This window comes from Aulonocara sp. 'chitande type north' Nkhata Bay, linkage group LG15, assembly GCF_057382095.1.
Source record: "Aulonocara sp. 'chitande type north' Nkhata Bay isolate Kocher_YH1m ecotype deep benthic linkage group LG15, A_spYH_male_GT1.1, whole genome shotgun sequence".
NCBI classification, from domain to species: Eukaryota; Metazoa; Chordata; class Actinopteri; order Cichliformes; family Cichlidae; genus Aulonocara; species Aulonocara sp. 'chitande type north' Nkhata Bay.
This window is the reverse complement of record NC_141358.1, coordinates 40,883,873-40,896,349: the sequence shown is the minus strand read 5'-3', so window position 1 is coordinate 40,896,349 and position 12,477 is coordinate 40,883,873. Positions and strand designations below refer to the sequence as shown.

The 12,477-nt window shown below is 40.2% G+C and overlaps 1 protein-coding gene across 1 annotated transcript; it reads right to left on the bottom strand.

The window, feature by feature from the left end:
* Nucleotides 1-6,952: 6,952 nt before the first annotated feature.
* Nucleotides 6,953-10,449, bottom strand: LOC147313700 (uncharacterized). The gene is made up of 3 exons (XM_086263452.1): nt 10,298-10,449; nt 8,884-8,928; nt 6,953-8,801 (listed from the first exon to the last, which is right to left on the bottom strand). The coding sequence occupies exons 2-3, from the start codon at nt 8,921-8,923 to the stop codon at nt 7,942-7,944; spliced, it is 900 nt and encodes a 299-aa protein (XP_086119578.1). The 5' UTR covers nt 8,924-8,928; nt 10,298-10,449; the 3' UTR covers nt 6,953-7,941.
* Between the last annotated feature and the right edge of the window lie 2,028 nt (nt 10,450-12,477).

The window sequence follows — 12,477 nt, the reverse complement described above, 5'->3', positions numbered from 1 at the left end:
TCATCCTTGTATTTTTTGAAGTTTTCATTTTACATATTAGGTTTTCATCATTTTTAAAATATAAAGTTTTCATTTTACTTTTCATTCTTTTATTTTTTGTAAGTTTTCGTTTTAAAATATAAGGTTTTTTCCTTTATTTTTTGTAGTTTTAGTTTTGTTATTTTTCTTGTTTATTCCACTTGTTATTTCATTTACTATGTTTTTCTTTGTATTATTTTCTTTTGTTTTATTCTTTAGACCAAATGACTGCCATTTCTGCTATGCTGACATTTTGAAAAATTAAAAATTGTTTAAGATACTTAATAAATAACCTTCACAGACAATTGTTGTATACATTTAAAATAAGTTAAAACAGGAGGGAATGTTACAGGAAAAATGTTTCTATGTTTCTTTACCTTCTTTTAAATGTGCAAGCATGCCCTTTTGTCTATGGTTAGATTAGTTTAGAATTATCTTTTTAGACTTTCTCAGCAAAGACATACTGTTTTGGGACATATTGTTTTAGATTGTTTTATCTCTCACAGCCTTCTCCCAGCTCTCTGCTGACGAGACTAGCGCCACATATGGAGTTGTTTATTTTATTTGTTTTGTATTTTCTTATCCTGTTCTCACTGTCTTTCCTATAAAAATTACCAAGCCACTGTGCATGGTGTGAGTTGTCCTTGGCAGCTCACCCGTGTACACGTTTGATAAAGAAAGTAACTTTGTCTCATTGTGTCTTTATTTCTCCTGGGTTTTTTACAGAGTTTTCCCCCAACAGTTTTCATTTTAGTTTTCATCCTTTTATTTTTTGTAGTTTTCGTTTTAAAATATAAGGTTTTTATCTTTTATTTTTTGTAGTTTTAGTTTTATTATTTTTTCTTGTTTATTCCACTTGTTATTTCATTTACTATAATTTTCATTTACTATGTTTTTCTTTTTATTATTTTCTTTTGTTTTATTCTTTAGACCAGATGACTGCCATTTCTGCTATGCTGACATTTTGAAAATTAAAAAATTGCTTAAGATACTTAATAAATAACCTTCACAGACAATTGTTGTATACATTTAAAATAAGTTAAAACAGGAGGGAATGTTACAGGAAAAATGTTTCTATGTTTCTTTACCTTCTTTTAAATGTACAAAGATGCCTTTTGTCTGCCCTCTGCCTATGGTTAGATTAGTTTAGAATTATCTTTTTAGACTTTCCCAGCAAACACATCTTGTTTCTGGGACATATTGTTTTAGATTGTTTTATCTTCCCTAGCTCTCTGCTGACGAGACTAGCGCCATATATGGAGTTGTTTTATTTTATCTGTTTATTATTTGTTATCCTGTTCTCACTGTCTCTGTGCTCTGTGCCTATAAAAATTACCAAGCCACTGTGCATGGTGTGAGTTGTTCTTAGCAGCTCACCCGTGTACACGTTTGATAAAGAAAGTAACTTTGTCTCATTGTGTCTTTATTTCTCCTGGGTCTTTTACAGAGTTTTCCCCCAACAGATACTATGTATAGTTCTTTTTAGCAAGTTGTCTTATGTGTAGACATAACACCAGTTCATCCCTTGAGTTAGGTGCCTTATGTTTGAATGGTTCTTAGTTTTGTCTGAAGGGGCTTAACAATTAAAAGACATGGTCAGAGACAAGGACCGCACTGAAAATGAGTTAAAAACGTATTTCCAAAGACCTGCAGAAAGCCTGAGGCAAAATATCACAATAAGGAGGTGGGGGTCGTGGGGGTCTGGCAGACATAATATGGTCATTGCAGTGGTGCATTGGTACAACTTTTAAACCTGATCAATTTTAAACTCGTGACACATCTTTTCACTTATACAGGCTGTTTTAATCAATTTAATCACTTTGATGTTTTACTTTAAGTCAACAAAAATGAATTATTAGTCTGACAATCAAGCCTTTGATACTTCCCCAGCACTTACTAAAAATAATTACAGGCATGTATGGAATGCAGTTCTTTTGCATACAACCTTGTATGCAGTGTACAGTGTGGTGTTCATACTTTTACATTACAAAACAAAAATCTAAGTAGTTTTGAAAGCATGCGCAAAATGCAGTTGCTAAAAGTGAACGTTTCATTTTCACTCTGAGAAGTAAAACATGCAGTAAATGTAAACATACATGTCAGTTACTTTGCCTGTTTCAACCAGTCTTATGAAGCCATGCATGTATAAAGTATCAGCCCTGTTCAGCACACACCAACCAGCCAATTCTAACATTTAGTGACTTACTTTTAATTCATTGCTAATCCTTTTGTACTGTTCATAAAGTAAATTGGAATGTAGGATTCTTACATGTAACTTTTAGATAAAAGTCCCCTGTCACAGAGGTCCCACATGGTGCAATTTGATCAGACAAGAAATACAAGGGGTTGCTTTGGGCTGCTGAGGTTAAAGTAAGAGGTACACAGCAGGAAAATGTGAAAAAATAGGGTTTAAAATAACCATCGTTCTCAGATTAATAATTAATTCTATGATAATAAAAGACCCCACAAAAAACAATTGATTGTGGCACAGTCTCCGACTCACACTATGTGGGAGGAAGTAGTTTCTACAATCCAGACTGAATGTTGAACGTGAGACTGGATGGCACCGCTTTGTCTTCTCAGCTCAACTTTCACCTCTGACTTGCAGTGACACATTTCTTTCTTTGTTGGCAGTGTTGTGATAACTAAGGTTGAAAAGCTGTGCAGTCTACATAAAACTGGATAAAAACAGAGGGATGCTCAGGGGAGGAATCACAGTTAAGGAATGGCAGTTAGGCTGCGTTCACACTGCACTGTCACTTTCGTATGTGGTGCTGAATCCGATACATATCTGATGTTTCAGAAAGCGACTGCTGTTTGATGGTCAAGTCGCATTAAATCCATCTTTTACGTCACCGACACAAGACAGACGCCAACTATCAGCGCCAGTGAAGTGCCCGAGAAGACATCGCGAACGCTTCCTGACCATCCGGTGAAACTGTTGGGAAGACAACGTTGGAGAAACGTGAACATTTTATTTGTACTGTATAATCTGCAGATTCTGACAGAAATCTGCAGCTATCCTTTGAAGCACTGCTCCTCTCTAAAACAGCAATAAGGATCATTATTAGGTTAGTTACATTATTATGTAATTAACAAAATAACTTAAAGCAAAAATTGGGAAACGTAAAGTCCGAAGTCTTTATATTAAGGGCCATCAGTCAAACAATACAGGGAGTGCAGAATTATTAGGCAAGTTGTATTTTTGAGGAATAATGTTATTATTGAACAACAACCATGTTCTCAATGAACCCAAAAAACTCATTAATATCAAAGCTGAATGTTTTTGGAAGTAGTTTTTAGTTTGTTTTTAGTTTTAGCTATTTTAGGGGGATATCTGTGTGTGCAGGTGACTATTACTGTGCATAATTATTAGGCAACTTAACAAAAAACAAATATATACCCATTTCAATTATTTATTTTTACCAGTGAAACCAATATAACATCTCCACATTCACAAATATACATTTCTGACATTCAAAAACAAAACAAAAACAAATCAGCGACCAATATAGCCACCTTTCTTTGCAAGGACACTCAAAAGCCTGCCATCCATGGATTCTGTCAGTGTTTTGATCTGTTCACCATCAACATTGCGTGCAGCAGCAACCACAGCCTCCCAGACACTGTTCAGAGAGGTGTACTGTTTTCCCTCCTTGTAAATCTCACACTTGATGATGGACCACAGGTTCTCAATGGGGTTCAGATCAGGTGAACAAGGAGGCCATGTCATTAGTTTTTCTTCTTTTATACCCTTTCTTGCAGCCACGCTGTGGAGTACTTGGACGCGTGTGATGGAGCATTGTCCTGCATGAAAATCATGTTTTTCTTGAAGGATGCAGACTTCTTCCTGTACCACTGCTTGAAGAAGGTGTCTTCCAGAAACTGGCAGTAGGACTGGGAGTTGAGCTTGACTCCATCCTCAACCCGAAAAGGCCCCACAAGCTCATCTTTGATGATACCAGCCCAAACCAGTACTCCACCTCCACCTTGCTGGCGTCTGAGTGGGACTGGAGCTCTCTGCCCTTTACCAATCCAGCCACGGGCCCATCCATCTGGCCCATCAAGACTCACTCTCATTTCATCAGTCCATAAAACCTTAGAAAAACCAGTCTTGAGATATTTCTTGGCCCAGTCTTGACGTTTCAGCTTGTGTGTCTTGTTCAGTGGTGGTCGTCTTTCAGCCTTTCTTACCTTGGCCATGTCTCTGAGTATTGCACACCTTGTGCTTTTGGGCACTCCAGTGATGTTGCAGCTCTGAAATATGGCCAAACTGGTGGCAAGTGGCATCTTGGCAGCTGCACGCTTGACTTTTCTCAGTTCATGGGCAGTTATTTTGCGCCTTGGTTTTTCCACACGCTTCTTGCGACCCTGTTGACTATTTTGAATGAAACACTTGATTGTTCGATGATCACGCTTCAGAAGCTTTGCAATTTTGAGACTGCTGCATCCCTCTGCAAGATATCTCACTATTTTTGACTTTTCTGAGCTGTCAAAAACTTCTTTTGACCCATTTTGTCAAAGGAAAGGACGTTGCCTAATAATTATGCACACCTGATATAGGGTGTTGATGTCATTAGACCACACCCCTTCTCATTACAGAGATGCACATCACCTAATATGCTTAATTGGTAGTAGGCTTTCGAGCCTATACAGCTTGGAGTAAGACAACATGCATGAAGAGGATGATGTGGACAAAATACTCATTTGCCTGATAATTCTGCACTCCCTGTATTGTTTGCTCTGGGTCTAAACAGAGCGCGTTGTGTGTGACGTCTTCTTTTGCGCATGCGGCCGCTTTGGTTCACACTAGAGCGCGTTTGCTGTCTCATTTTATTTGTAGTGTGAACGAGCAGACAAAAAAATAGGATTTGATCAAAAAATCGGAATTGAGCATCAAGACCTGCAGAGTGAACGTAGCCTTAGAGAGGAAAAAGAGAAGAAGAAAATGCAAAGGAGTGGAGGGGCTAAAAGAACCACTCAGATTTAACAAACCACCCAATCAAGCTGCGTCCTTGGAATTGGCCCCCTCCCTTATTTTTCACCACGTGAGAGTGAAGAAACACAGCTGTGCCTCAGAGGGCTGAAATAGACAGAAACGCTCCGAGAGCATGTGAGAGTTGAAGCGTGGCACGCAAAGAGAAGGAAAGGTCTTACAGAAAACTGAAATCTGCTTTCAAATAAAATAAGAAACTAAAAAAAAACTTAAACAACTGTGAGGAAGAGCTTTGAGAGGAAGACCTGAACTCTCAGGAGATCTGTGTAACAACAAAGCGATGAGCTCAGTGTCTCGGGATGAACACAACATAAAGAGAATAAACCCTGAAAGGAAACTGGATACCAAGATGTGGGGAAAAAGGTGATGAAGAAAATGAAAATGTCCTTTTTAAATATTTTTCCTTCCTCTTTTCAAGTTTTACCTGTCTGGAACAAGGATTCTTTTCTTTTGAGGCTTCTGTGGAACAATGTAAGGTTGTCTTTCCTTTTCTGAGGAGGGCCACATTTTGACAATATCCTACGAGGTGTCGGTGAGCTCCTGTGGAGACTGGCTAATGAGCAAATAGTGAGACATGTCTCTAGAAGATGTCAAAAGCACCACCAGCCTTGGGGCTGAAAGCAGTGCTTCAGATCGTTCCAGTGGCCACTGTCTGAACCAAAATCAGGACCAGGGGGTGAACCAGAGTGAAGGCCAGGATGGGATCGTTCTGGACCGTATCGGCTGTCTGTTAGTGGATAAGTTGGATCCCAGTGACTTCACTGGGAGGTTTTCAAAGATCCAGTTGAGGTCCAAAAATATGAGAAGGATCATTAATAGAGGTATGTGGAGGCTGGCTCTAAAAACTTTGTTTGTTTTGTTTTCTTCTTCTGAGGAGCACAAATGCGAATGAACACAAGATGGGTCAACACAGAGAGGAGGCAATGAGATACATGTTTTGTAATATTCCCAGGACGTTTGAATGTGATTGCTTATCTGTCATGACCTGAGGAGTTACGTTTAAGGGTGGAAATGGCAGAAAGGCAGGTCGAACATCCAGCTGAAAAAAACGATCCTCCGCTTGTCAGCTGGAATGTGGGTGTGTGCGGTTTTTAGCCGCTTTGAGATTTGAAATGGCTCTTTGTTGTCACTTGGAAACTCGACAGGTGTGTTTGTTGTGGGTTTTGAAGACCCTGTGAAAACCGATACCCACCTTGAACATGAATCCAGAAAAAGACATGCTTTTGCATTTCTGGCCTCAGTATTGTTGTTTTCCCCAAACCCCTTGTTCTCTCTCAGCTTACCTTAACCTCCGTGAATTTTATGTCTAAACACTTCCAACATTTTAGGGAATCTTTACAGGCGTACTTGGTATTAGAGTGTTGTTTAAATTTGTGGAATCAAGTAATACTCAATGGCATTTGACGGAAGATTAAAGACGCTTTAGGATAAGAGAAGCAGAATGCTTATTTTGTGAAAAGGGGGAATATTGGTGTGAGTTAGTGTCTGTGCAACAAAGCAGCACCTGCACAAACATGCTGTTATTGAGACTTCTCAATAAATAAGCTTGTAGAATGCAAATGCCATGAAATGTAAGATTATAGAAGCCTCTGCTGATGAGATAATGTACATGTGTTAGTCTGTGATGGTACACAAACGCGTTCTCACTAGAGTTATCTGACCCAGCTGTGTCAAGGACACACTACTGTGTGAGCCCCGTTTTGGTTTTGGTGATTGAGTCAGTTTGATTTATGAAGCTGAAATGATTAATACAATCACAGATGAGTAGACATTTATGCTACAAGTTCATTTCTTGATCGAAACGTAGCATTAAACATGCACAGCTCCAACCTCTCCATCAGGTCTTGAATGATAACAAGTCAAACAATGTCTGTAAAGTATGCATATTATACACAAAGACAGACTTAAATGAAGACATTGATCCGACACATGTAAAATGTAGCCAATTGTGTTTATTGTTATCATTTTATTATCATCTCTCTACCCTGTGTTCTCAAAAGTGAACACAGGGTAGAGAGATGATGGAGGAAATGAAAATGGGGGGGAGGGGTTGTAAAGAAGAGATTAAGAGGACAGATGGGGGGGGGGGGGGGGGGGGTAGATAGAAAGAAGGATAGAGACAGGGGAGGGAAAGCCCCAACAATCATATGACCCCCTATGAGCAAGCACTTTGGCGACAGTGGGAAGGAAAAACTCCCTTTTAACAGGAAGAAACCTCCGGCAGAACCAGGCTCAGGGAGGGGCGGCCATCTGCTGCGACCGGTTGGGGAGGGGCAAGGAAAACAGGATAAAGACATGCTGTGGAAGAGAGCCAGAGGTTAATAACAAGTACAATTCAGTACAGAGAGGTCTGTTAAACATAGTGGGTGAGGAAGAAACACCCAGTGCATCATGGGAATCTCGCAGCAGCATTAGGCTGGGCATGCACTGTGCTCTTTTTGGCCCATTTTGAGCCGATTTTTCAGTCGTGCGACCGTTTTGGGAGTCGTCCCGAGTTTGGCCTTAATCGTGTGTCGTGCATCGTCTACATAACGAGGGTAACGGGGTAATGAGAAGCAATTAAAACCTCACGACCAGCTCCCGATCATCAATCGTTTGCTCGCAAGAAAACCAAACCTGTTTGAAATCCTGTGGGTCGTCCTGAGGGTGTCACCGCAGCGTCTCACACTGCCCACGCGCAAACGCAGAAATGAGAGGGAAAAGATGGAGTCGAACGGCGGTGCGGTGTGTGATCTGGACACAAGCGATGGAGGCACAAACTTCTCACCCCTGCGAGTCAATCGTACAGTTTGAGCAGGAGCTGAATAACGCGACTGAAAGAAATCGCACAGTGTATGCCCAGCTTATTGCAGCATGGAGGATTCAGGGTCACCTGAGTAGGCCATCAGCCTACTAAAAGGATACTGAAAAAACCCGTCGAAATAGTGTTAGTCTTCATCACTGCTGCTGCTGGACTCATTTGAACACCTCCAAAGTTTGCAAACAGGCAAGTATTCCTCTTCTTCCTCAAAGTCCTCTCGGGAACGCTTCCTCGAGCCTCCAGCTTCATGGTTGTCAAGCTCTTCGTGCGCATCTTCAAAAAGTTCATCACTGCTGCTCTCAGAGTGGTCGTACACAGCTGAGCTGGTCCCCAAATCAGAGTTTGCAAGCCTGGATTTTTTGCTATTATGCTCTTCTTCGTCTACATCTTCCTCTCTGGACTTTTTCGTGGATCCACCAGGCTGCGGTTCTTCTTCTGTTACCTGCTGAGGACAGCCCTCGCTATCAGTGTCACAAGCAGAGAAGAAGTCAGAGTCGTCATCAGAAAACTCCTCGCTCCATCTGATTCTTTTGTTTGGTTCCACATCTGCTTCATCCATCTCTCTAGACCTCCTCCTGGATACACCTGGCTGAGGATCCTCTTCTGGGATGTACTGGTGAACATCCTCACAGTCTTCAAATGCCTCATCAGAATCCTCATTTTCAATGCCACCAACAACAACAGCATTATGATCCTCGTGCTGTTCATTGTTGTCAGCATTGGCATTATTGTCCCTCACATTCATATTTTGAATGTTGACATTATTGTCATTGGCATTGTGACGGTAATTAACATATTGTTCCACTAATACATCTATTAGCTCATTCAGCATCCAACACATATCATTGAGAAGAAAATAAAGATCGATCTGGAAGCCCCGGAGTCCATGAATAGGCTCGAAAGCTGGTCCATTAACTGGTCCATTAACTGGTTCATTAGCTGGTTCCTGATCTCCTCTTTCAAACCTTTGTGGGTTAACCTGTCGGCCTGCAAGATCATTTAATCTTTTAATTAACATCCATAACTATCTGCTGAAAATCTGTTTTTAAGACTGAGCACATGTGCTTACCATGACGGTTATTGTGTGATCCATCTCCTCTTCCACTCATTTTGACTACAAGGAACACAAAACAACAATGATCAGTAAACCTCAACTCAGCATGTTCAGAGAATTTGCTTTTTTTGTGATGACTTCAGGCTGCGTCCGAACGTACGCGGCTGTGTTTGAAAACGCACGTTTTCCTTTTTCGTTTAAAAAAAATCCAGTCCACATGTGCAGTTTTGAAAAAATATCTCCTTCCACATGTAAACGCTAAAAACAAACTGAAACGCTGTCAAGAACACGCCAAATCTTAACCGTGTGGAAATGTTGGCCAATCAGAAGTCTAGAAGCCTGGGTGGGAAAACCTCACAAAACCTTACGTACTTCTGAGAAGTTTTTGTCTTTTTCTGGAAAACCAGCTAATTTTGTGTTACTTTCACGTGCCTTCATTGTTTCAAATGTTAATAACTAAAGACAGCTTTTTGGCTGGAACAGACTCACAACTTTGGAATGGACAAAATGCATACAGCATACATAAATGTCATTTTTTAAAATGACATTTATTCCAAACCGACGTCAGGATTTGGGTTGGGAGAGCGTCTGTGTTGAATGTAGAAGCCACGTCTGATGCCTCTGTGTTTCTAAATGGAGGCACAGTAACTGTGTGTGTATATGTAAGCGTGTAAAAACTGCAGATACTAAGAGTAACAGACACAGTATGTTGTCTACATCGGCCATTGTAGAAATGGATCTCATGTAAACACTAACGTGGCCACAGCGTCAACAGCGGCGCACACTTTTGACATTGCCTGAGTAAATGTCCGTTTTCCTCGTCCACACCTAAACACAAAAACGTCGTTTTCAAAAATCTCCACCCTGGCAGGAGTTTTTAAAAATCTCACCTTTCAGTGACTCAATCTGCTGTTTAGGTGTGGATGAAAGGCCCAAATGCAGAGACAAAGCTGCGCTTTCAGAAACAGCCGTGTACATGTGGACGCAGCCTCAGTTTCTCAGAAATTCTAATAGTTTGTTGGAGAACAAAATGGTCGGGCATTGCACAGCTACAAGCATTTCACCCCCATGTCATACTGTGTATGGTTGTGTGTGTGTGACAAATAAAATTTGAATTTGAAAACTTAAGTCTTCTCTATTTTCCTAAATTAAGAAAATAATCGTGTTAAAAAGAGCTTCTGTCACTCAGATATGATTAAGAACATTTTCTCATTTATGTATAATTTGTCAAATATTACATCAGCTGACAAATAGTTAAGTCTTCATTTGTTTTCCTGAATAATAGATCCACATCATCCTCTCTATGATGGAAAATATAGTCTAGTCTTGCACAATGTAAAGTACATAAATACTGTCCTGGCAGGCAGGAAAATCAGGCTTTATATTGAAGTAAATGATCTTAAGTTTGTAAAGTGAAATTTGAGCTTACTTTAGTTCTTGGTAAATTACAGAGCAGTTAATCCTCAGGGAAACGTCGAAATGTCACTAAATAGTGGTCTGCTTTCATACGGTTGCAGTGTCTCTTCAGTTTTGTGTTCATATGCTGATGTTTTCGTTCAAAACATGCTTAAATCCCTAACTTTTCCCTGGAGGCATCGCTATGGCAACAAAACAACATGTTCCAAACAAAAACAACCAAGCTGTTTCCAGAGCTTAATATTTAACATGTCTTTGTTATAAACTTTATTTGTACAAATCTGTGATGTTGATGTGCACAACGTGGGATTTAGACCTCGGAGGGTTAATCAACAACTCACGAAAAATTAGGTTTAAATTTGTGTTCATGACGGTGCAGATTTCTGACATTTTGTGTACTTTAAGCATTTAACAATTTGACTGTTTTCTAATAAAAACTGTGTGAAACTCAAGTTAGACCTGTGTTTGTAAATGAACCGCCCCATGTTGTGTAGCTTTCTGGATTTTATACTTATTGGGCTACATATTAATTTATTATACAGGCTATACAGCAGATAAAATCTAAACTCACATGTTTTATGTAACTAAAGTGTTTAATCATGTGGGCTACAGACAATAATCAACTAATGGACTATATTGATATGAGAAACGTGCACACTTACTGCAGTTGAATCATTTTAACCATATGTAACCACCTGCGTATGTCTTTGAAAAAAAAAGGCTTTGATTTTTCCCCTCCATTTGATTTCTTTGCCACCCTCATGCCGCCATAAGAAGATTTTTCTAGATCCGCCCCTGTCGAGACTTTCAACCCCAGGTAGGCCAAGTATGGAGAAACGCAAGAAAAAAAATATCTGAAGAAAACAGAACATTTAATGATGTCTGAGCAGATTTATTTGCGTTTCTGATGAGAGCGGTCTACCAGTATGCCTAATTTGTTGATTGTCGATCTTCCACATATGTATTTGAGTAGCTATCCCACACCTTGAACTATAATAAAAACAAACACCGCTCACACCTCACAGATGACAGCTTACAGTCCTGCGTAAAGAGGAAAGTGACTTCGTACAGCTCCGGTCTGCAGAAGTTCAGGAGCAAAAGTCCCATGTTAAACATATCACGGCAGACCCGACGATGTTTGCATGAACATGCTTGTGAAATGCACTATACACAGGTACACACACACACACACACACACACACACACAGGTCTTTATCACCAGGTTCCACATTTATTTACAATTTTCCCAGGTTATGACTGAACACAGTCTGACAGCTGTCGGTCCCAGCTGATTTCCCTCTCTCTCCGCTCCTCTCCGTCTCACTATAAAAAGGGAGGGAAACCATTATCAGTCCAAATCGCCATCAGCTGTTCTCACCGGCATCTCCAGCACCTCCCCGTTGAGCCCACTGCACCACTCCTCCCCTGCAGCCGCACCCAGGACCACACCTCCGCCACAATGCTTTACGGCTTCTCTTTATTGACCACTTTTCACACACGGTTTCTGTACACGTGCATCTGGCTAGCTTTCCAGCACAGAGCCCTGTACTAGTGATGTGCGGATCAATACTGAAATATTGATTCCTCCGATACAGTCATTTATGTTCTAGAATTGATTCTCACATTAAAATGTTGATATTTTAGTAATTTAGGGTAAATCTGTAGTCTATCATTAACAGGAACACAGTGGAAAGAAACATAACATTCAAATTCTAATAGTTTTGCCATCCATTCTGCCAGAGTTGCTTCTCTGACAGATTTGTCTAAGGATAGTGGAAAAGGTCTCCCATGAACAACCTCAAATGGTGTAAGTTTTTGAGAGCCTTGTGTTAATCTCATCCACATTTTTACTAGGCCTGTGCATTCAGGCCATGGTCTTCCTGTCTCTTCCATGCATTTTCTGAGTCTCTGTTTTAAGCTGTTAAGGGTTCAATATTGAGGAAGGGTACAAGAGGGGATCGAAGAATAACCACACTGATCCGGCCGGGTGAAGTCAAACGATGATTTTAAAACACGCGTGGGAAGATCACCACAGACAGCAATTGATCTTCGACTTAATCAAAGCATAAACAGATATTTTACATCACCTGGGCTTAAATTTAATGACGCCCCTTCAACGTCACAGATACATTTTATACATAGATCAGGTCAAAACCACAATGACTTTTAACACAATTTAAAAAGAACGCCGCC

Excerpts from the sequence above, each read along its gene's own strand:
- LOC147313700 (XM_086263452.1), bottom strand. The coding sequence starts at position 8,923 with ATGAGTGGAAGAGGAGATGGATCACACAATAACCGTCATG. Across the intron at positions 8,802-8,883 it reads ATCACACAATAACCGTCATG|GCCGACAGGTTAACCCACAA; the intron begins GTAAGCACATGT and ends ATGATCTTGCAG.